At 42.7% G+C, this 25,602-nt stretch overlaps 1 protein-coding gene across 3 annotated transcripts; it reads left to right on the top strand.

Annotated features, from left to right (window-relative positions):
- Positions 1-569: 569 nt before the first annotated feature.
- trpm6 (transient receptor potential cation channel, subfamily M, member 6) lies at positions 570-25,266 on the top strand. 3 transcript variants are annotated; one of them, XM_042102408.1, is made up of 40 exons: positions 570-650; positions 1,399-1,483; positions 1,997-2,076; positions 2,170-2,208; positions 2,443-2,629; positions 2,789-3,002; positions 3,250-3,374; positions 3,509-3,680; positions 3,962-4,136; positions 4,297-4,420; positions 6,322-6,394; positions 6,752-6,852; positions 7,228-7,362; positions 7,683-7,736; positions 7,898-8,032; positions 8,436-8,558; positions 9,056-9,321; positions 9,554-9,782; positions 10,527-10,682; positions 10,821-10,949; positions 11,577-11,705; positions 13,748-13,996; positions 14,187-14,361; positions 14,511-14,628; positions 14,882-15,075; positions 16,178-16,310; positions 16,528-17,552; positions 17,680-17,777; positions 18,100-18,208; positions 18,445-18,491; positions 18,575-18,639; positions 18,858-18,883; positions 18,973-19,023; positions 19,256-19,321; positions 19,666-19,970; positions 20,550-20,632; positions 20,938-21,143; positions 21,624-21,678; positions 22,779-22,888; positions 23,808-25,266. In XM_042102408.1, exons 2-40 carry the CDS (start codon positions 1,478-1,480, stop codon positions 23,885-23,887), a joined length of 5,847 nt encoding a protein of 1,948 aa, XP_041958342.1. In that variant the 5' UTR covers positions 570-650; positions 1,399-1,477; the 3' UTR covers positions 23,888-25,266. The 3 variants fall into 3 exon arrangements, with proteins under 3 accessions (XP_041958342.1, XP_041958343.1, XP_041958341.1); XM_042102407.1 differs by lacking the exon at positions 570-650 and adding an exon at positions 971-1,053 and having other exon boundaries at positions 17,680-17,786; XM_042102409.1 differs by lacking the exon at positions 8,436-8,558 and having other exon boundaries at positions 17,680-17,786.
- Positions 25,267-25,602: the final 336 nt, after the last annotated feature.

Raw genomic sequence — 25,602 nt, forward strand, 5'->3', positions numbered from 1 at the left:
AAACGTAAACATAAGTAGTAGCCTAGTGATAGATGAGTAATGATGATGAAGTACTAAGTGAGTAATTTGTTCAAAATTGTCAGTATTATATTCTTTAAACTTGTTTGCTTCTTTAAATGGCTTATATGCTTATAACCCGCAATCTAAAAAATGAGCATAACATAATTCAACATAATTGATGGGTCAAATGAACCCAACTAAATAGGTGAATGTAAACCATTCTTGGGTTAAAAGGACATGCCCATTTTCTGGGTCACTGTAACCCAACATCCCTGTCAGAATAACCCAATATCTGGGTTTATTAAGCTACCCACAAGTTGGGTTAAATTACCAACCCATCTTGCTGGGTCATTCTAACCCAACATGTTTGCTGTCCCATAGTGACTCAATTTGGGTCGTTTCCAACCCAGTAGTTTTTAGAGTGTAAGGTTCCCAGAACGTTCTGGGAAACATAAATTGTTAACTGGGTTCATGGGATTTTGCAACAATTATTTATAATGCCTGTGGCGAGTGAAGCATGAATGAGCTGCCGTCAATGAACTTTGGACGTTGATAATTGGACACCAGATAAGTGATCAAGCACTGAGCTGATAGACGCGCAGTGCACTCTACCAGATGCACTAACACAGCGCGGTCCGACAAGCTGTATGGTAGGTCTTGACGTGTTTAGTTTAGCGTCTTTGTGTCAGCTGATATATCTAATCAACGAGTAGTCTATCAGTAAATGCATCGGAGAGGAGAAATCTTGAAACTAGCATTCATATCTAAAAACTTCGTAAAGGGGTTTAACGTAACCTTAGACAAATGCGATTTTATACAGTCTTAAAGTAGCCTACGGGATGTGATGTGATGGGGCTAGAACTCGTTTTGGGTTGTTTGATATGGGGTTTTAAATTTGTTTTGCCATGCACATACGTTTTTTTTAATGACGCCACTTTAGCGGGAAATCCCACCCACCCACTCATTTCTACAGCAGTAGCATAGGCTCCTATACTTATTCTGGCAAAACTCACGTATGTGGCAGACAGGCAGAGATAGACATGACAAATTGAGGTAGGCTAATTCCTCGAATTCTGACATGCGGCAGAAAAGTAAATGATCAGCTTTACAGGTTAGCACCACTGACTGAATGAAATATATTACATATTAGTAATAAAAGAGTTATTAGACGTTTAATTGTTTATAGGGTGTCAGTTTAACCACAAACAAGTTGACAAATGGCAATAGATAGGCTGTTTGTAAGTGTTAGTCAGTTAAAATGTCATATCAGTAGCCCTTGGGCTATTCTCAAAATCTGTTGTAAAATCCCTTTATTCAGGGAGGAAATAGCGCACTTAGGTCCATAGACTATGCCTTAAGACGAATAAGCATGAACTGTTCTTTCGCTCTTGCTTTCAGCTCTCCGAGCTTTCCTACCTGATCAAGCAGTGGAAACAGACACTCATATCACTTCCTCCCTCCCAATGAGTAAACAGTGATGCCGGTATGTAGCGATGATATTTTGGGACCAACATATTCTAACCGGAAACTTTGTTTCTCATGCTTCTCATGTCTAGCAAGGTGGGTGTGGACTAATGGAGGTTGGTGGTGTGAATGCATGGAGTGTAATTCATTCGTGCAATACCAGGAAAGGGATGTGTGTGCATGCTTCCTGTGAATGACTTTTTTCCAACCAAATTTCTTTGTTTAAAGTTCTGAAACATTTGAGGACGCCCATAAGAACTCGTGGGAGCCAGTAGGCTATGACTTCTACTCATGCTTCTACTGTGTAATTCTGTCAGCATGATTATGCTACACAAAAGAATCCCACTGTATTCAGAGTCAAATTTATCTGAGATTTGTTTGCATACTGAGCTAGTCTGTGAAAATACAGGTAGTGACATATTTTCTCCATACTCAGCATTGAAAAAAACATATGTCATTTGGAATGAGTTAATGATCTCCTTTTGGGAGTTTGGAGAAGTTACTGTCTCTCTGATTTTTCTTCTTATTTAAGGCTAGTAAGACTTGGATTGCGGGAACCTTCTTCAAGAGAGAATGTGTGAAATTCCTTCCAGCATCCCGGGACACCCACAGGTCCAATAGACTTATTTTACCATGGCTCATAAAGTAGAATATATTGACAGTGTAATAAAATACTTGTAAAATATTTTTCTTTTTTTTTTACAGATGTTCTTCAGTTTGTCAGGTGTGCCAAAATCTAATCAGGTATATTGATTTGTCATTTTTGTAATTGTCTCAATCTCAAGCATCATCAATTCAATTCATATTTCAGATCAGTTTCAGATCTGTGCCCTGATAAGTTTGTCAGGTGTGCCAAAATCTAATCAGGTATATTGATTTGTCATTTTTGTAATTGTCTCAATCTCAAGCATCATCAATTCAATTCATATTTCAGATCAGTTTCAGATCTGTGCCCTGATAAGTTCTTGACCTCCCCAGGTGCTGTTGTGGGAGGCTTATAGGGGATCACCTGGCATTCACACCCAGGACCCTGAGCCTCACCCAGACAGAGCTCACCCAAGATGCTGGGGAGTGGTCTGTGGAGCTCCACACCAAAACCAGTCCAACAGACGCCTTTGGCACGATAGACTTCCAGGATAGCGCAAAGAGGTCTTGTCGGGCCAAGGTGAGTGATAGATGAATGGTGGTCAGTGGTCAAAGATGTTTTTCTATCCTTATTTTAGTCCAGTTTCTAATTGATTGATTGGTTGTTTGAATGAGTAAAAATAGCATGTGGCAGTACTGTAAATAGTAGCATAGTATACACCTGTATTCCCACCTGCAGTATGTGAGGCTATCATGTGACACCAGAACGGAGCAACTTGTCCACCTGATGCTGCGTGAGTGGCAGATGGAGCTGCCCAAGCTGGTGATCTCTGTCCATGGCGGGGCCGAGAACTTCGCTCTGCCCCTCAAGGTGTCACAGGCTTTCTGCAAGGGGCTCATCCAGGCAGCGGAGAGCACAGGGGCTTGGATATTCACAGATGGCATCAACACAGGTGAGTGTCATCATCTAAGGAAAGATTGCAGCCAGGTAAAATGAACCTGTCAGGTTATATCCATATCTTCCCTTGACTGACTTAAAGTGCATATGGGGTACCCAGTTTATTTCCACTTGTTGAAGACTGAAATTATGAAATTATGAAAGATGAGTATTATTATGGCTTTTGCTGTAGGACTCTGTTGCGGATGTGCTGGGACATTGTGTTTCTGAAGTGAGTATTATCAGTGTTCCTTGTGTTACAGGTGTGTCCAGGTACGTTGGGGAAGCCATGAAAGAGTATGGCACCCATGACCTGTGCAAGAGGAACACTTTGGGAATCACACCTTGGGGAGCCATTGAGAACCACACTGACCTCATAGGGAAAGATGTAAGTTCAACATGACATGGAGAGTTTGCACACTCCCTACTCTCTCTCTTTCATGCCCTGTACTGTAGTTCCTCTTTTGTGCAGTACTGTGTTGTTGCTGTGTCTCTGTTACATGTGGCCTTCTCCTGTGTCAGGTGCTTAGGCCCTATCAGACTGTGGGGAACCCACTGAGCAAGCGGGCCTGTTTAAACGGCTTCCACTCCCACTTCCTGCTCGTGGACGATGGCACTCTGGGAAAAAATGGCGGACAACTGGATCTGAGGAAGAGACTCGAGCATCACATCCGCTCGCAGAAGATTCACCCAAGTGAGTGGGTTTGCTTTATGTAATGAGGCCACTGCTACTGTGCCACGCAAACACAGAGAATGTATATGTACAGTATGTATATGTAGACATATACATACATACATGCATATATGCATGATTTATATTTGCATATTCATTCAAAATGCTGCTCAGTATCTTGATTGTTGTTGATGTTTGTTGCAAGTGTGTTATAGATACATCAGTGGTTTTCATGCTTTTTGCAGCTCTGCATGTGCATGTCATGAGTGTTTGAGAGTGTGTGTGTGTGTGTGTGTTGTCAGGACTGTCCCAGGGTGTTCCTGTGGTGTGTGTGGTGGTAGAGGGTGGTCCGGGCATCCTGTCTCTAGTGCTGGAGTATGTGAAAAGTTCTCCCCCAGTGCCCGTCGTTGTGTTTGAGGGCACTGGGAGGGCAGCCGACCTGCTGGCATTCGTGCACAAACAGACCGCTGAAGACAGGTGATCTATGCTCACTCTATTTTAGCCGCATGCTGTGTGTGTATGTGTGCATGCATATTTGTGTGTCTATATGTGTGCTGGTATGTTTGGATGTGTATAAATTCTATGTGTTTCACATCCTATGCAATATTTAAGAGTGCATGTCTTTGTGTATGCGTAGACAGATGGATAGGGACATTAAAGACGACCTCCTCCTGAGGATCCAGGACATGTTCAGCATGGACAAGAGGGAGGCCAGTGAACTCTACAGTCTCCTCATGGACTGCATGGACCACAGGGAGGCTGTACGTATGTAGGCTGTATGCAAGAGTACACATGCACAATGACACACATAATATGAATGCACAAGGGTATGGATTCTAACTCGGTACACTTTTAGTCAACTTCAGCAAGCTCCAAGCTGTGAGCTCAAACCTCTCACCAGAGTCACAGACATCCAGGACATTCAGTGAAGAGCTATTTGATCTTTTTGTCTCACTGATGTTAACAACGTCATCTACTGTACACACAAACACACCCACACTCACATTCTCATTTATCTTATCTCATCTCATCACTTCCCTTTCCTGTGGGCATTTTTAGGCTTCTCTTCTCATAAACATTACCAAGCAGAACAGTGTGTGCTACTGTACGTCACAGTCAGGTTGCTACTACAACCCCATGTGTTTTTATAACTGACCCATTTAGGAAAAGGCATTTTGGGTAAAGAATGTATTTAATTGTTAAGTTCAGTTTGTAGTAGGTAGTATTAAACTTAATCAAATGCTACAGGAGATAAAGGACCGAGAGAGAGACGGCATTGCATACTGGTCCCCAATCTGTATCCCTTTTTTCAATGGGTATTTCATGGTTTCATGGCATTCTTAGGCCTTTCACATACAGTAAGCAATGGCTCAAGACTAAAACAGAATTAAGACTAAGGGAGGAGTACTGTGCAAGGCAAGCCAGGGGTTTCTCCTTTTTTCTGTGATCAGGTTTCTTCACTTAACTTAGATCATCTCACCTCTGCTTTCCCCTTTCCTCTCTCTTTAACCATTTAGCATATATATTTACATTGTCCAGTTTGGGATTACAAATTATTATTTTGGACACTGAGTGTCACAGTGAGTGATACTATTGTGGCATTGTGGATTTTGAGCATTGGTGAATATTGGAGGGGGGGGGGGGGGGGGTGTATTGTATATTGTGAGTATATTGTGAGCCTTGGGACTCACTGAAACATTATAATGTTAATATAATATATAAAAACGTATTATACACTTATTTCATCAGTGTTGTTGCATCTTTCCTTTCCTCTTGATTCCTCTTTTTGTCATCCTTTCCTCATTCTCATTCTCATTCTCATTCAATCACCAAGTTCTCCCTCCGTCTCCCCCCTCCTCTCCTCCTCTCCTCCTCTCCTCCTCTTCATCTCTCCCTGTGTTGAGAGCACAGTGTTGGCATTGTTGTGTGTGCCAGTGACGCCTGCTGTGCACTGGGTCTCAGCACTCCAGTCATGGAGCTGTGAGCCCCCCCACGTTCAAATCTCCATCAAACAGAATGCTTGAGTTTGGCCACACCCAGCCGTCACATGCTCTGTCTCTCCCTCCCTCCCTCTTTCTTTCTCTCTGTCTTTCTTTTTCTTTTTAGTTCTTGCGTTTCTAAATTAAGAGTGTGGAGGACTAATTGGAATGATGGGCCGTGAAGCATATTTCCATATTAATAGAAGTGTGGGGATTAATTTGCTCCCTGGACACGCCAATGCTTTGATTGGATGTGAATCACTCAGAGAGGAGTGCTGTAGGAGATGGGTGAAGGGGAGAAACCCATAAGAACTGCACTGGGTTTCTGCAGTGGAGGAAAGTTAAATGACTGCTCTGAGGGGGGTGGGTGTTTTCCTGTTTCCATTGCTTAGCATCTCAAGATTAAGAGGGAACCACAAAGGAATGAAAATGAGAAGGCGCAGACCAGTGGGTTGTGTTGTGAAATGTTTCTGGACGGACGAGTAAAGGTCACCTCTCTAGAGTTATTCAGTAAACAGTGTGTACAGTTCTGGAGGCTGTGTTTACATTCATAACAAGTTTGAGAGCAGCTCCATCAAATCTTCCAACAATCTCCATTGTACTTTTTTTGACCATTTTTTGGTTTGTTTCTTGTCTGCATAAGAGTTCATATTAGCCATTCCTCTTCTTGTCTCTCAAACCAGGTCACAGTTTTTGACTGTGACTCTGAGGATCAGCCTGATGCAGATGTGGCCATTTTGACAGCCTCACTAAAAGGTAAAATAACCTGACATTTTATTTTCATCACCACCACGAATCCCCTGACACAATCATGAGCCAATACCATTACATTAACTAGACCCTTCTTCAAAATTGAGTTAGCCTAATGCAAATAGGTAAATAGTTAGTCAGATCAAATGTGTTGACAACAGAAACAATATAAGTGAAGTCCACCCACTTAAATGTATTCTAAACAGTCTCACTTCACAAACATGTCTCACTGAGTCTCTTAGAGTGATGATCAATTCATTGGAAATTATTTTCATACTTCATCTGTGTTCTGCTTTACATGACCCTGTTGTGTGTTGTGTGTTGTGTGTTGTGTGTTGTGTGTTGTGACCCTGCCTCTGTCAGGCATGAATGCCACATCCCTAGAGCAGCTGAGCATCGCTCTGGCCTGGGACAGAGCAGACGTGGCCAAAAAACACATCCTGGTGTACGGACAGCACTGGCAGGTACCACTGCGGTTAGGCCCAGCGCTTAACAGAGGCAGGAGAGTGCAGTGATTACTGTACATGTCTCTGCGTTTACTTTAGCCACATCATGAGGTGTTGATTTTTTTGCTTTTTAGTTCCATTCCCTGGTTCAGGAATTACTCTTAATTATCTAATTAGTCAGTAAATTAATTAACAAGTCTAAAAGATTGACACAAAATAGAGGGGATACTTACACAGACAGACTTTTGCTTAGCATTTCTGTTTTATACACCCATACATCTAGATGGTGGAAATGTAGCTGTCTGTTGCTATTGACTGATATGCCTCTTTGTGTATGTTTTGTGTGTTGATGTTGGTGTGCCTGTGTCTGTGTCTGCTTTCATGTGTCTGTAGGTAGGCTCTCTGGAGCAGGCCATGCTGGATGCTCTGGTCATGGACCGTGTGGGTTTTGTGAAGTTGCTAATTGAGAATGGCATGACGATGACCCGCTTTCTGACTGTTTCCCGTCTGGAGGAACTTTACAATACGGTAATCAGCCATATCCGTCATCATATATTATCCCCAAAATCTGTTCTTGACAGAAAGGTAGCATTTTAGCTGTGATGGCACTGGCATTACCTTTGACAGATGACTTAATTTTTCAATCACACCCAGCAAACTGACCCTATGATTTCAAGTGTTACATTTAAAAATGTATTGATCTGTATTGTGTTTGTGTTGTCATATGCCCAGTTTTCCATGCAAAAAGACAGCGCCAATAGAGACGAGAGATGCTACTAATGCTACTTCATTAAAAGAAATGTATTTGCATTGCATATTTAATGCATTTACCTCTCTCTTTCTCATAGCACCAGGGTCCAACAGATACTTTTCTTCACCACTTAATTGAGGATGTCAAAAAGGTACAGGCTTTTAAGTAGAATTGCCCAATAATTGAAATGTTAAATTTGTCTTTAGTATGTTTTTCACTAAGGAAATGTCCTGCACATATCAGAATACTGTGGATGTTATTCTCTTTCTGTTGTGCCCATGTTATGCAGCATGTCTGCTTGCGCCTTCACAGGCTCACCTCCCAGCTGGGTACAGGATCTCCTTGATAGATGTGGGCCTGCTGATTGAGTATCTGATTGGTGGAGCCTACCGCAGCTCTTACACGCGCAAGAACTTCCGAGCCGTCTACAGTCGTCTGTGCACTCAGGTGAGGACCATGACTGTGTACGTTTGTTTTTGAAGGTTTGATCTCCAGGGCAAATCTGGGTAATTTGGGCAATATGATAAATGATGCCATTTTGGTAAAAATAGAAGAGCCTTATGTATTCATTCTCCTGGCCAAAACAAAGCCACAAGGTAATGAGGTTGCATACACGATCTTGGAAAAACTAATCTCTATGTTACTTGTTTATTTCTGGCAAGGTCAAAAACAAACATGCCTCCGCTTCCGCTGCATGGCCTTCATCAGAGCATCATGCTTCATCATGCTCCGATGAAGGCCATGCTTACTTCTAAAACTAGGTTTAGTACAACATACAAAGACTGGGAAGGTGCATCCTTTCAAACAGATCACTTCTACAAAGTCACAAGGCTCTTTGCTGCCGTTTTAGCGGAACACTCCAGAGAGCTCAGGTCACTTTGGACAGGGAGGAGGCTTCTCTTCTGCGGGACCCTCAGCCGAGATGCCTCTCCGACCGCACTTCTTCCGCACTGCCCAGCCGTACAAACACAAAGTCTGTCAAAACGTCATTCTTCTCTGTGTTTATGTTTGCCTCTGAGCTGTTTAGGTTTTGTCCAGATATGGGGTTTGTAACTCGTCACAGTTAACCAGATTCAGTCACATACGAGTCGCTAAAACTAGACCTAAAGTAGCACAGCAGATAGTAACAGGTGATGTAAGTGTTTACTGTAAAGTAATTCCTGATTGTGTGGTGGTGGTAGGATAGTGTCTAAGAAGCAGGGCCTGCAAAGTTGTGTGTTCAATTCCCGGCTTCCACCCTTGAGCAAGGCCCCGAGTTGCTGTAGGGAGAATGGCCTTTGCAAAAGTGTCTGCCAAATGGATAAATGTAAATGTAAATGCTGAATACGGTAGTCTGATCTGTAGTATACTGCAAAAAGATTAGATATTGCCCTAATAGAAAGTCATTTGTTTGTAAATTGTTTTAGGTTGTTAACATTAGTGTGCATCACAAAACCCATTTTCTGCTGTGCTTGTGCGATGTTGTTTTAGGAGAAAAGGGACACTCCGTCTGAGCTGAAGGTGGGTCCGAGCACCGAGCTGAGTGAGCCTGCTCTCTACGTTTACAACTTCAATGACCTGTTTGTGTGGGCAGTGCTGAAACGTCGCCAGCAGATGGCGCTCTTCCTGTGGCAGCACGGGGAGGAGGCCATGGCCAGGGCCGTAGTGGCCTGCAAACTCTACCGCGCCATGGCCACTGAGGCCAAGGAGAGCAACATGGCCGACAGCCTCACGGATCAGCTGAAGAATAACTCACTGTTAGTGCGCACACACCACATTCACTACACACATCAATTCACAGAAACACATACCGGTATGTTCTGTATGATGTCAAACAAAAGAAGTTAATTTCTAAGGTGAATTAACTTCGTGAACAGCACATTTTGTACAACTATACAGACTGTATGCATAATGTGCAGAGCATTCTGTGAGCTGGGAATGCTAGCTCACTTTTAACTGATCCCCCTCACTGAGTCCTTACTTCCCCAGAGAGTTTGGGCAGCTGGCCGTGGGCCTGCTGGACAAGGCCTTCCGGGAGAATGAGCGCATGGCTATGAAGCTGCTAACATCCGAGATGAAGGACTGGAGCCACTTTACCTGCCTACAGATGGCCGTGTCGTCCGGCCTGAGGTCCTTCGTGGCCCACTCTTGCACCCAGATGCTGCTGACTGACCTGTGGGTGGGCCGACTCAACATGAGGAAGAACTCCTGGTTTAAGGTGAAGGAGGGGCAGGGAGGTGGCATGCTGGTCTGCTTAACATGTTGGGATCATTAATATTGTAATTCAGCTGTGGAAGTGACCAGTGGTGTGTTTGATTAAATTGTAAAAAATGAAATTGTATTAATACAATCGTAAACTACACTTGAATATGACTGCTGTTTCTATATTCCTGTTCCTATAACAAAAAATAAAAGAATGATTATATAAAACTGTATATAACACAGCTAGCTTTAATGAAGACAGTGAAACGAGATTATAACAAGGGAAGTCACAGTGGGCTCTACCTCCTGGAGCTGAGCTGATTGGTAAATCTAGGCAGTAGACATAAAATACACAAAACACTGGGAAGGACTTTTTAAAACATGGAAATTTATCAAATGTCTGCACTTGTGTTGTTCTAGCTTGTGTATGCTGTTTTGACTAATTACCAGACCTGCAGTAATTACCAGACTTCCTCTAGATCCATATAGCTGAGGGTGATGTTTGTGTGTGTGTGTGCGTGCATGTGTGTGTGTGTGCGTGCGCGTGTGTGTGTGAGTATGTTAGTGCTTGAGTATGTATGTGCTTGTGCAGGGCTGTGTTTCTTATGTATCATTCATTAGCATATGTATGTGCAGTGTACGCACATGTATGTATATGTAATTGTTTTGGGCACACTATAAATATATTGTATGTATTGCATTATTGATATGCATGTGGATGTGTGTTTTGTGTTTATGTGGGTGAACATGAATGCAACAGATCATCCTGTGCATCCTGGTACCAGTGTCCATTCAGCTGTTAGAGTTTAAGAGCCAGGCGGAGATGTCACATGTTCCTCAATCCCAGGAAGCAATGCACTTTGGATTAGACAATCGCGGCCTTGACGCAAACGAATCACAAGGAACAGCAAAGGCAGTAAGTACTGATCATCTGCAGTACCAGTAGAGTGGAGATCTGGTGTAGAAATATTTCCTGATAGCTAGAATATAGAAATGCAATTTGTCCAATGGCTTCCTTGTATGAGTTTGAATGCAGCCGTTGGGTCTTTCACAGGGGTACGATGCCGAGAAAGCGTCAGAACGCCAGGAATGCTCCTCAGATCTCTTCTCACAGTGGATTCAGTGGCCACAGAAGTTGTATGACTTCTACAATGCTCCTGTGGTCAAATTCTGGTTCCACACCGTAAGCGCACATCTCACCTTTGCATATGTTATCTGTGTTTCAGCAGACAGTATGTCTTTCTATAGTGTTGAGGTGACTTTATTCTTCTCCCAAAGGAGGACATGATCTTGGATGACGAGCCAGACCCACATTAAAATGTAGAGTCTGGGCACTCACTTTTCGCAGTGGTCAGTCCGAGGGGCGGGATAATCAGTTGTCTTTCAAATTCCCTCTGCACGCAATAGGACAGCGGCAGCGCTATGAGTCCCATGCGTTTCCCACCAGCGGAGCTAGTTGGCTAGTTCAAACGTTTGCCAACTTAATAAAAGCTTAACTCGTGTCACACTGTTCGCCAACAGCAACATCCAATTTATTTGTTTTCAAGTAGTAGGGAATTCAAGGCAAACCGTTGCAACTCTGCCATCAATCATTATGTTAAGCCCACCTAACGACTCTATACACGATTTCATTGGCCTGATTGAGTTTCGATTTCTGGAGCTCACAAGCCAACGGAGAGTTGCTAGACTAGAACACTGCTGCATCAAACAGACATTATAAGACATCATAATGACAGAGCACAATAGTAGATCATGAATAAGCACTTCTATCTTCTTATATCTTTCTCTGTTGTCATGGTTCGTTTTGCAGATGTCCTACTTGGCTTTCCTCATGCTGTTCTCCTACACGGTCCTGGTGAGGATGGAGGATCATCCGAGTCCTCAGGAATGGCTGGTCATTGCTTACATCATGTCAACAGCAGTGGAGAAGGCCAGAGAGGTGAGAAAGAGACGTCACCAAGGGCCATAAAGTAGATGTTTTTTAGCAGAATGTGTTTGTTTACCTTTAAAGGCACCCTTAACTAGATTTGCTCTCAGGGTCCCCCTCTGGTTGAGAAGCACAATAATAAACGGTCTAAGGGCCCGATTTTTGCGACGCAAAACCCAGCATAAAGCCTATTATCTCGACGAAAAGCTTTTTCCTATCTTACACTTCACTTTTATTAAACAATGCGCCCAGGGGTGTGGCAATTAACAACATAAGGTGTGGTTTGGTGCATGATCTAAAAATTGCTATCTTACACCATCTAAAAAGCATTACGCTAATTACCAAGAAAAACCAGGGGCCGTATTCACAAAGCCTTTTATCTTACCACTAGGAGTACTCCTAAATCGCACTAAAAGATTTTAGCTAGGAGTTTTCTCTTAAAAGTTATTCACAAAGCCTTTCAGATCTACTCTTAGTAAGGAAAAATTACAACTCCTAAACTAAGAGTGAGTCTTCGTTGCTATAGATGACGTCATTACTCATGCACGAGCTTGACTGAAGTGACCACCTTGATTGGCTGATGATTGTAACGCGGGAATGATTCCAAACACCTTACAATGATGAGTGACAGGTGACAGGTCTGAGAATGCGTGCGCTACTCAAGTAGTGCGAAGGACGGAAGATGATGAATAACTGAATAAAATGGCCTAGCCTAAATGGATAAAGAGTAAGACAAAACAAATAGCCTAGTAGCCTAATAAAACATAGGCCTACGGATTGATGCAGTAGGCTAGGCTATCTTTGCAACATTATTAAATTAATCTGTCACCATATGCCTACGTTTGCAAAGAGGAGAACATTTTAATTTGATTCACAATGAAACATTACATTTAATTTACATGTTGACAATGAGTAGTTTTGGTTGTTGTTGGTGGCATTATAGCATCCCTTTTATGCCTACAATGCAAAATTGTTCCCTCGCGATTGGAAGCTCCTGTTGCGCATACCCATTTCAAAACATCGCAACGTGAAATGCACAAAAAGCTGTTTATGAATAGGTCTTAGAGTCTCGACTTCTTTTAGGCTGTCCCAGACTTAGGTGCTACTTTTAGGTCTAAAATGCTTCGTGAATTACTTTTAGTGAAAAGTAAGTCCTAAAGTTAGGAGTGACACGCCCATTATTTTTAGGAGTTGCTCCTAAATTCGCCACTTAGGAGCTACTTTTAGCCTTAAAATTCTTTGTGAATACGGCCCCTGGTCTATAGCGAAAGGCGCATATAAAGCTTAGCTGAAGAAACACTGTCACGAGATGTAGGCAGCAACTCCTCTGCAGGATAAAGTTTTTTATTCAGTCATTCGGACATTACTGGGGTAAGTGTAGCTTTTTCCAGTCTATGTTTTTCGATGGTAATGTGCCATCAAAATGATTTTGAAAACAAAAAACTATGAAGGTTGCCTTTAATATGATACACATTCCAACAGCATGTCATGTTCTTCACTTTGACTACTATCAAAAACTACTCAGAAATAGTCTATCGCTAGGAGCAGTCATTGGAAGTGCAGGAAAAACAGATCTAGCTTCAAAATGAGACATCAACACCAAAAGTAGAGGGAAAATAATGACAGAAGACAGAATGTCCCATATAGGCTTCCATTAAAGAGTAAACGTATTCCTCGAATTCCACTATAGTGTGCGTGCCGGTCTCAAAGGCCATAGAGTTTTACCTTTATGTTGATATGATTTTATGATTCTTTTGCTACTCATTCACCCCAATTCCAGCAGCTGAATGACACTGTATCTCATGTGACTTTGGAGCTTTCCCAGCTGTAACACATTCTGCCAGAGACGCTCTCTTTAATGTTTTATCTTAATTATCGCCTTTTATCAGACATCAGTGCAACAGCTTAAACATAGTTCATAAAACAAGTTTATCTGTGTTCTTTATTTGTATTACTCACACAAAGTTGACCTTTTTACCTGACTGTTTTCAATGCTATGCTAACACAAAGTGGTTTCCTTTGCTGTTTCCTTTGACTTGTTCTTATATTGACAGGTGTTGATGTCAGAGCCTAGAAAATTAAGCAAGAAACTGAAGGTGTGGTTCAGCGAGTACTGGAACGTCTCCGACTTTGTCGCCATCTCCCTCTTCCTGGCGGGGTTGGCGCTGCGGTGCGACCCATCGTGGCTGGCGGCTGGGCACATCGTCTACTGCCTGGATGTAATCTTCTGGTTTGTCCGGGTCCTGGACCTGCTGGCTGTCAATCAGCATGCTGGTCCTTACCTCACTATGATCACAAAGATGGTGAGCTTGTTCACCTCCACCTGAATGTGTAAATGCACCTATGAACACCTATTAATAATTATGCCCTTGATCTAAAAAATAGTGAGAGAATTACATTGTGACATTTAATACTCTCTGATATATTATTGCAAACACCAGTGAACTGCACAGACTCAGTATTGTTCCATTGTACCTTTGGGCATGTCTGCAGACCAGCAACATGTTTTTCATTGTGATCATGATGGCCATCGTTCTTTTGAGTTTTGGCGTTTCCCGGAAGGCCATCCTCTCTCCTAACGAGGATCCATCCTGGACTCTGGCTAAAGACGTGGTCTTCCAACCCTATTGGATGATCTTCGGAGAGGTTTACGCCGGTGAAATTGATTGTGAGTCACATGTCATATCCTCTGAAATGTAACAAATGTTGTAATGGTGTGGTGATGGTATGTGGTCTGAAGGAGTCACTGCGACTTTGCACTTTCTTTCTCTGGTGTCCAAGGAGTGACTATGTGTTTCTCTTTTCGTGGTGTCCCAGCCTGTGCAGATAAAAATGCCACTTGTGTTCCCGGTGCCTTCATTACTCCATTCCTCCAGGCTGTGTACCTCTTCTTCCAGTACATCATCATGGTCAACATCCTCATAGCTTTCTTCAAGTACGGACTTTAAACCAGTTTTTTGAGATTATCACATTTTTCCATCTACAGATTTGCTCAGTCTGCCCAGTCTATTTTGATATGCATAGTGTACCTTTAAGTCTATTTTGATTTGCATAGTGTACCTTTAAGTTGACAATCTTGCATAGTGTACCTTGACAACTCTTTAAATGTATTGTCCAATTTGGCATTAGATATACTCAATGTATAATGTAATTTACTCTAATTTGTTTAATTTACTCTAATTTGACAGTAATGTGTACTTTGACATGAAGTCCATCTCCAACCAGCTGTGGCAGTATAACCGCTACCGTTACATCATGACCTATCAGGAGAAGCCGTGGCTGCCGCCACCCCTCATCCTGCTCAGTCACATGACCCTGTACGTGAGGAGAGTCTGCAGAAAGAGCCTGGGAACTTCGGAGCAAGAGCAAGACTCTGGGCTGAGTGAGTAATGGGAAAGTAATAAAACATCATCAACTGGGAATAAACTCTGAACAAGTCTGATTACACGTTCAAAAAATGCACCAAATAACGTAAGATAAGATAATATGCCAATACAGATGTCATATAATAGTGCTTATTTGATTCTGGATCTTAATCATGGTTTGCTCAAGTAATGACCTCAAGTACACTTGGACCTTGTTAGTACTCAGTTGTGAAAGTAGCAACTGTTTTCATTCTCAAACTCTGTGGTGTTTTCACATATAGCTTACAGATGACCTCTTACCCAATAGTAAGTATAGATTACAAGGAGGAAGAGAGATATTTAAGGTACACTATGCAAGTTTTTCACCTTTAAGTATAAGTATAAGTAAGTATATATACTCTTTTGATCCCGTGAGGGAAATTTGGTCTCTGCATTTATCCCAATCCGTGAATTAGTGAAACAGACACAGCACACAGTGTACACACAGTGAGGTGAAGCACACACTAATCCCGGCACAGTGAGCTGCCTGCATCAACAGCGGCGCTCGGGGAGAAGTGAGGGGTTAGGTGCCTTGCTCAAGGGCACTTCAGCCGTGCCTACTGGTCGGAGTTCGAACCGGCAACCCTCTGGTTACAGGTCCGAAGTGCTAACCAGTAGGCCACGTCTGCTTCATCTTTACGAATCCAATTTGATGGTAAGTGAACTTGTAATAGGTGAATCGTTCACCTAGCATAGCTATACAGCATAGACGTAGCGAGTCGCTACCAAGAAAAACCCGGCATGCAACTTCAAGAACGGCGGCCTGACAAATCTTGCGAGAATCGTGAAACATTACCTTGTCTGTAGATATAGCTCGTTGTTAATCCTTCACCTCCACAACAAAAGCATTTTGATTGTGTACAGGGGGGATAGGTCACGAGAAGTTTGCTATTTACAACAGCAGAGTAAAATATAAATATATCGTGACTCTAGAGGGAGCTCTACAGTCGCCAAAAATACCTAAACTTGCATAGTGTACCTTTAAGAAGTATTAATCATAATGAGATGACGTCATTTTGAAGGTCACTGACATGCCCCCATGCATAGCAGATGTCAAGTCTACTGTGTCCATTTCTACAGAGCTGTTTTTGGCCAGTGACGACTTGAAGAAATTGCATGAATTTGAAGGGAGATGTGTGACAGGATATTTCTTTGAGAAAAATGAAAACCTGCACTCTAGCCAAAACAACAGGATCTGTTACACAGCAGCAAAGTTAGTAACTGTGCATATTCCTAATGCCTATGTGTTCATATCAGTATATTTTGCGACCAGATGGTTAGCATCTTGTCATGAAACTGTCAGTATGCACACAAACCTGTGACAAATCAGATGGCAAAAACAATTTGGTTTAGACATTTTTGTATTCATCAAATTTTGTATTTCTGAAAGTTGCCTGGCACAGAAGTGACCCATTATTTCTCTAAATCAGGACAGGAGAGATGACCATATCGCTGGGTGAGGTGGCTGAGAAAGTCCACTTCATTCAGGACAGCCTGCAAACACTGGACACCCACCTCGGTCATCTCCAAGACACATCTGCCATGGCGGTGGACACCCTTAGCCTGCTCGCTGCTTCCGATGACTACCAGCAGAGGGCAGCATTATACGGCCTGCACAGACCAATCAGCAGCTCCCATCTGGAAGTCCTTCACAGCTTGTGCCTACCGAGAGGTGGCAGCGTACCCCCCAGCCATTACGTCTTGGTCCAGAGACCCTACAGCAGCCATCCGCCATCCCTTCTGGGTAGCCTGGGCATGGGACAGCAGTCTCTACCACTGGGGTGGCAGGACCAGAGGAGCAGCGAGGACAGTGAGAAGGACTCTGGCGAAAAGCAGTGGAAATCCAAGCCCCGTCCTGTGCACCCGAGGTCACTCAACGACGTCCTCTCCACAGGGTGCTGCCGGCTCTCTCATGATTCCCTGCCTCATCTAGTCGGGTGGAGGGACCGGACTCCCCTTGGGTCGTGCGGGCCGTCCCGCACCAGCATCCCGCTGGTGCCCTGGAGCTCCGAGACTGCCGACCAGCACCAGCAACCCAGAGCCTGGCACCATGACTTCCACCTCCCTCCCAGCCAGGAGGAGTCTGCCGATGAGATTGAGGAAGAGGACGAAGAGGAAGAGCTGAGTAACTCCGCTGAAATGAGCTTGTCCAGAACGTCCAGCCATGCGGTGCTGCTTGCAGACTCTCCAGCGGACAGAGGCGGGCACATGGGCCTGGTGAACCTGGGCTTCAGTGGAGACCATAAGCTCCCACTGACTCAGTCGGGGAAGTTCCAGCGGTGGCAGTTCTCCCAGCACAGCCGCTCCCTTTCAGCAAGTGTGGAGAACATGGCCTTCCTGGGAGCTCCGCCAGCCTCTCTCCCACCCACGGCACTGGCTGGTTACAGCCCTAGTGTGGAGCATGTGAGCCATACAGGACAGGATACACCTCCATCTGGATTAACTCAGAACAGAGGTGCTCATAAGACCTGTATCCATGCATGATATTTTTTATATGTGTAGGGTTTTTTTATTTTAAACCAATTGGCGTTGTAAGGTTGTTGAATGTCCGACTGTGGTTTGATTTCTTTCTGCTTGATCAGAATTGTCCAAGTCTGCTGACCTTACTGAATCCCTGGAGGGTCAGAAAAGAGTCTGTCGAAGGAAGACGGTGAAAATCCAGGACGAGAACACAGAAAATGTACAAAATGTAGGAGCCTCTTAGGATACCTCAGAAAAACTCCACTTCATTATATCAAAGCAGATTTGGGTTGAAAACAGAAAATAATATGAAGTCATGTCTTCTATCTGAAGATTGACATAAATGCTTACTTCCTGATCCTGACTATTCTCCTAGACAGGTTTATTTTATCTATGAGCCCTACATGTTCGTAATTTAAATATTTATAGACAAATTTCGATTTACGAATATAGCTGATCCAAATTTTTGCCACAGTATATTGAGATGGTAAGGTGAGACCGGGGAGGTGGTGGTGGGTCTGACTAGTTATTTTCTCCTACAGGTCAGAGAGTTATATTCGCACACTTCAGAGTGCTACAAAAGAGGCAGATGCCATGGGAGATTCCCTGCTCTACGGAAGTGTTCAACCTCTGCCAGCCTTTCACAACTGAGTAGGATTCTCTTCTTGCTGATATCTGAATATACCAGACATAGCCAACAAAACTATACAACACATCTTGAATCATTTTACATAATTTAGGTCTAGCATGTTAGGAGGGCTTTGCATCTGCATGGTGTGGGTCACAAAGCAGGTTTTCAGATTCACAATACACTAGCAAATTGTATGAGGAGTTCTCCTTAAAGAATTTCAGTATATGACTTTTTTCATTTGTTTTATTCTTGCTAGATTTTGACCATGTTGACTCATTGCAGAGGTTTGCTCAATCTTTTCAGGTAAGACGGTTTTAAATGTAATGTTGCATTTGTTTTCCAAGTGCCAAGTGCATGGACTTGAATCATGTTATGGGCTTTTTTAGGACACAAGGAGCCCGAGTCAGTCTTTGTGGAGCAGCTGGGCGAGGTCAAATAGCCGAAGGTCCTCGTAAGTAGCTGTCTTCAAACGCACGCACGCACGCACGCATGCACACTGGTACACATACACATTTTAATGGGAACTGTACGTGGCTTATCAAAATAGATTTGGATGACTGCTACAGTAACATAATCAATATAACAGGCCGACCTCACCAAGCCTTTACAGCAAAATGTGATTTATGATTTATGAAGATGTATGTTTTTTTCTGTTTGTCTATTCTGTAGGATTCAAAGTGGGGCTATATCTGAGGGTAAGTGACCATCTATATTACGTTTAAACCACTGCTGTTATGTATCTCTAGTGTACACATATGTGTTTCATGTGTGACCCTGACTTTAGTGAGAGGCGCCACCTTCCAGTCCACAGAAGACCTTCACCCTCACTACTCAGGTTAGTTGGCATACTGAGCTGCAGGTCTAGAATGCGTTATTGGACAACCACTGTGGAAATGGCAGTTGTCACTGTATACTGTTCAAAATGATAGACTCTTTATCGTGTACTGAAGGTAGTTGTTCAATTAGTTTGTTCAACAACACTTTCAGCAAATGCACCTCTGGTTGATTTGTGTATTTGGCCTTTCTGTTTCTGTTGTTCACTGCCTGTTTTCCTTGTGCTTGTGCAGCAATGGAGCGCAATAACTTGATGAGGCTGGCTCACACCATTCCCTTCACACCAGTATCTTTGATGGGTAAGCTGACGCTCGTCCACTCATTTCTACAGGCAGAGATGGAAACAGTTGGCTTCTGAAAGTTCAAGTTCTAACTATGTTTTGGTTCTACCTGCGGACTTAACACAGGTGATTTAATCAATTAGCTGATCTACCTGATTGAAGAGTTGTAGAGCTAGTAAGAAATCAGCTGGTTTAGGGAATATTTGGAACTAACATTTGGTGGGACTTTTACTTTCTGAAGCTGTTGTTTTCCACCCCTGTGTGAAATTACTGGTCACTGACCACACCCAGTACCCAGTGTTCAGTACTTCTGTGTCCAGCTATGACTTGAGGCATCATTTCATTGTCCTATATGCTGGCAGCCGGTGAGGAGGTGTCTGTCTACACCTTGGAGGAGACGCAGTCAGACGGAGGAGGCACCGGGAGCAGGGCCCTCAGCATGTCCTCATGGTCTCCTCGAGGGCGCTCTGCCATCCTCCAGTCTCTCTCCCATGAGGGGGTGCTGGACGGGGGCCTGCGGCAAGCCTGGCGAGTGATCTGCACCTGGGCTGAGGAGGGCGTCCTGAAGCCAGGCGTTGTTTACGTGGTGAAGGCTTTCCATCCAGAGGTGGTCCGAATGTGGCAGAGGGCCTTCCACAGCGATACCTCTCTCCATCTTTGTTTACGGGTACTGAAATCTTCCCACAAGCAAGTCAGTTGCTCAAACTGAGTACCTTAAAGTTAATCATTTAATCAAGAGTGATCATTTGGCATATACAGTAGCTTACCTCATGTGAAATGGAATTTTGACGTCAGCCAATTTGTAAGAATCACCAGCAGTGACATTGAAGGCACACACATTACTGTCTTTCAGTCTGTTATAAGTAATATTTTGAGAATCCAGCAGTTGCTGATTGTGTCATAATCTGCTGGTAAACTGAAATAAAGAATGTCATTGATCTACCTGATGTGAGGTCAAAGTACTCCACCCTTTGTACTGTAGATGCAGAAGACTTGGAAAGTTTAAATTCTTGTGACAACAAATTAGTTAGGAATCAGAGCCAATGTAGCAGCAGATAGTGAGGAGGTTGTAGTGTGGACAACACCATGAGTCTGCAAGGACCCAAAACATGATGTACAAAGTGTCAGGTCTCAAGTAAAAGAAAGTTGTTAGGCTCTCAAGCGTGTTTGCTGAAACTTCCTGTTCAGTGGCCGATCCTCTCATTTTCTTGGATTATTGGCTTGTCTGTTTATTTGTTTGTTGCAGGAAATCCAACAGCAGAGAGCTGCCCAGAAGCTCATGTATATTTTCAACCAGTTGAAGCCTCAGAGCATGCGATACTCTCCCAGGTGATTTGGCACCATTGCCAGGAATCTACTCCATCACCGAGAAAATCAACACCATTTATTATAATTGTGAACTGCTTATTGTGACAGTCAATTCCTACCAAAATACTCTCTTTGTCCTGAGCAGAAATTTACAAAAGGAAACCTGTCAATTTCAAGTAAAGTAATGGGGTCTTTTCACAGCTGTAAGCGTATATTTGTTTCATGTTGCATCCCCTAGTATGTAAAATGTATCTGTGCTTTCTTTAAGGGTCTGCATGTTTTTTGTTTGTGTGTCAGTTAAGTTTATTTTTCTGACTACTCCTCAGGTTTCTGGATGTGTCCCTTGTGCACTGGCACGCTGATGACCAGTGGCTGACCATTGAGAGAAACATGGCCGGAGATTTCCGGAAGTACAACAACAACACTGGGGAGGAGATCGCGTCCTGCTGTAGTCTGGAGGACACAGTGCTGGCCTTCTCTCACTGGACGTATGAGTACTCCTGCCATGAGCTGCTGGTCCTGGACCTGCAAGGTATTATCTCAGCCTTCTGCAGATTGGAACATGGTTAGATATGATGGTGTTACTTAGAGCCAGACCGAAATGGGATTTTAAAGACAGATACCGATTTCAATATTTAAAAATTTCAGAAACCGATAAATGATAAATTAGCCAATATTGATTTTTTACAACTTGAACATGGGGGCTCATGAACATGCCCCCAGAGTATAGTACTGTAGCTGCCTTGCAGCTCTAGCTGTTGGCTGCAGCAACTCGAGCTAGGTAGAACCGATTTATCGACCAATAATTGACTCGAGCTAGGTAGAACCGAATTATCGATCGATTTATTTGCCAATAGATCGGCAAATAGCAAATATCGGCCGATAATATTGACACACTGATTTATCGGTCGGGCTGTCTGATAACTTAAAGCACTTGATAACGTGATGTTTCGCTGTTTTAAGCACGGTATTTGAAAATGGCATAGAAGATAACATGTGATGCTCTGTGCAGGTGTGGGGCTGGAGCTCACTGACCCATCAGTCATTCGAGCCGATGATGACCAAAGGTACTGTGATGGAGGACCCATAGCATAACAGCATAAACTCATTTCATGAAATCAACTGAAATATAACATGTGGGAAACACTTCATTTGGATTGTCTGCTTTACAAGCGGCTTGTTCAGATGACTTTACAGATGGCTTGACATTCAAATTTACAGACACTTTGCAGATGGCTTGACATTCGAATTTACAGACACTTTGCAGATGGCTTGTGTAAATTAAAGTTCAGTCTATTGTTGTTGAGTAATGACTGAGCATCATCTTCAATCCCAACCCCTAACCTTAACCATATATTGTTGTTAAAGGATAATTACGGTATTTAGCACTTTGAGTCCCTTTTCTGGTTTGTTTTGGATGAACTAGAGTGGTGGACACAGAAATGTTGACGATGGGTCCTGTCTCGACTTTCTGACTCGTTTAGAATCGCCTTTGACTGCTTCAGAGTGGCTGGCTACAGTCATGCACAAACATGTCCTTAAAACAACCCCTAACGTTCATTTTCAAAACTGTGCAACTCACCAAGTGGTTAGTGATGTTCGTTGATGTTCCAAAACAAAAAGGGTAGCGATATACAGTTTCTGTCGTGTTTTATTTGCCATTGTTTTTGGCAGACTCAAATATCAAGCGGAAGTTTATACGCGGTTGTGAGGTATCTGAAAAAATAGTTCCTCTATAGCAAATAACACGGATTGAAATCATACATTGCACGGTTATATTTGTTTTTAATCATCAACGGACACCACTAACCACTCGGTGAGTTGCACAGTTTTGAAAACGAACGTTAAGGGTTGTTTTAAGGACATGTTTGTGCATGCCTGTTGCCAGCCACTCTGAAGCAGTCAAAGGCGATTCTAAATGAGTCAAAAAGTCGAGACAGGACCCATCGTCAACATTTCTGTGTCCACCACTCTAGTTGCTGCTAAATACCGGAATTATCCTTTAACAGTGTTCAAATGGAGTAAGTAAGATGTTCTATGAAAGCAGTTGCCTCTGTGTTTTTGTAATTATTGGCTATGTGATCAGATACATCTTGGCTGTAGCTATCTGAAATAGCTGTATTATTAATTGTGTGTTTTTTCCTCTTTGTCCCAATAATGAGTTCAGCGCATCTGGTGATATGGTGTTTGGGCCGGCTAATTTGGGAAGTGATGCCATTCAGAGCTTCATCCGCAAACACAACTGCAACTCCTCTTGTGAAAAACTTGGGCTTTCAGGTGAGCAGCGTGCGCATGTGTGTGTGTGTGTGTGTGTGTGCGTGTGTTTGTGTGTGTTTGTGTGTGTTTGTGTGTGTGTGTGTGTGTGTGTTTGTGTGTGTGTGTGTGTGTGTGTGTGTGTGTGTGTGTGTGTGTGCATTTGAGACAGACAAAAAGGGAGACTAGGAGAGAGGTAGGGAAGAAATAAGATCAATGTAACCATATATTAGCATAAGATTGAATCAGAAAGAGACGGAATATGTGAGTGGTTGTAAGACATGTCTGTTCAGGTTCACAGTCTGTCCTCTGGGTAGGCTAAGCTGCTTTGTGGCATCTTGTGTGCGAAGAAACAGCTGCTCTGAATCGTCTGATGCTTAAGCACACTGAAAACAACCAAAGACCAGGGAACACCCAGGAAGAGATAATTAAGACAAAGAAAAAAATTGTTTCATCGCCATGACAACATAGGCAGAGGCAAGGAAATGTCTCCTTTTGTGGCGCATGCAGCCCCTGCCTTTGATCACATATTTAATAGTTCTTTTGTGCAGCAGAGAGTGCTGACTTTGATAAGTTATTAATTACCGTCGTAACAAGAGGGAGCCATGCTTCTAAGGCACAGCCACAAACAAACAAACAAAAAACACACTCACTCTTGTTTGATATTTCAAAGGTGCTTTGTGCTTGTGTATGTCTCTGTGTGTGTGTTTGTGTATGTGTGTGTGTGTGTGTGTGTGTGTGTGTGTGTGTGTGTGTGTGTGTGTGTGTGTGTTGCAACCTCTCCAAGAATCTCATCAAAACAAATTATTAGCGAGGAGGAGATTAAAAAAAAAACATGTATGGACTTCATTAAAGCATCTGTAATGAAATGTCCCCGTCTTGTGATCATTTATTCATGCTGCCTCTCTGCATTTCTGGGCATCGTCATGTTTGTGTTTGTCAGACTTGAGGAGGAGATCCAGCCAGGGGAGCACCACGGAGGCTTCTGAGGAGGAGAACGACACCATCGTGACTCGCGTGTGACCTCCGCATCAGCAGACAAAAAACTCTTTTGAGCGCCCGGGGGTCCGGGATACCTTGTGGACAAGGCTGACCTGCTGGAGTCTGAGTCTTGAGGTAGTCTGACGCGCGGACATGTGAGACTTTCCTAAATAGATTTATTTATGGGTTTTTCTTGCCTTCATTGATAGGACAGTGGAAAGTAGACAGCAAATGAATGGGAGAGAGATGGGGAGTGGGATTGAGAAATTAACTCAGGCCAGACTTGAACCTGGGTCTTCGTGGGCACTGAACCCGTATGTGGTAAGAGATCCTGCTGCTTGCACTATTACATTTTGATATGCTTCACGTTTCAATCTAAGAAAAGTCACTGATCCCACAAACAGAGAAGCACTTGTTGTGTCTGATGTCAACAACATCATGGTGCACTACTACTTCTGACATCTGTAGCTTTTGGTGTGCTGTCGCACGCTATGCTATGTTGTATAATGGCATAGCACTGAACACAACCTCTATGCATTCTCAAATACAGAGGATTTCAAAACATGTTGCGGAGAAACAATACTACCTTGAGTAAACAACAAATGACACATCATTTATAGGGATGATTTTGAGGCACATAATTGTCCCATGGAGACAGCATAACACTTTTTCAGTTCTCACTTTGGACAAACTGTAGCGGCAGTCACTAATGTAAATATGACATTGTATATTCAATATGACTATGCACTGTATATGCTAGGATATAATATCAGCTGAAATATTTGAAATATCTATATTTGAGTATCAGTATAGTTTTAAAGATAGGTTAGTGTTCTTAAACTGAGTTTTTTAAAGTGTTCAACGCATTCTTTTTTCTTTTTTTTGGTTTTATAACATCTCCAAATGTTTGTCTACAAATTTGCTAAGCCTTTCTCAACTTTAGTGTATGTATTACAGTGTACAACATTATGTGATACGATATAAATACACAATCTCTACATATAGTTATTTTAATTCTAAATTTAATGCAAACTTTAAACATAAAGCTCTGTAATTATAGTACATACTCATGGAAAAAAATATATACACTGAAACTGCATACTCAAATGTCTACCACACTCAAGTTACAGACTCAACCACTAGAGGTCCTCTTGTACTAAAATATTGTCAGAACATCTTTATAACACGTGGAGTGATGCGGACATGTCTATTATTACCACCTTAACCAGATCTCAAGTGCATAACTTATGATACTGTATGCAAATAATTGTTAACTATTAACTTTAAATATTTGTGTTCACTTAATGATCTTGATGTGTGATGTCACTGAAGTATTGGATTTGGTAATGTTTCAATAATGTTATTATGTATGAAACGGTGTTAGTTCATGCGAGTAAAATCCACTGTGATGTTTGTGAAAAGAACGTTTTTTTATGTGTCTCATCTCAAAAAAAATCACACACAGCCAAAGAATGCATCCATAAAATGTTTATTTTTTTCCCACAAAGAATTGTCTACAAAAGCGATAAAATATAGAATTTAACAAAAAATCACTTCAGTCCTTCACTTAATATGTACAACTTGAAGGAGGAGACACTTTTAAGACTTTGACTGACTTCGAACTTTCACCCAACCCTCTCCACAAAGCTGGGAATTCAAATATTATCACCCCTAAGTACTTGCAAACACACCATCTCTTTCTCTCTCTTTCACACACACACACACACACACACACACACACACACACACAGATACAC

The sequence above is a fragment of the Alosa sapidissima genome, chromosome 8 (assembly GCF_018492685.1).
Source record: "Alosa sapidissima isolate fAloSap1 chromosome 8, fAloSap1.pri, whole genome shotgun sequence".
NCBI classification, from domain to species: domain Eukaryota; kingdom Metazoa; phylum Chordata; class Actinopteri; order Clupeiformes; family Clupeidae; genus Alosa; species Alosa sapidissima.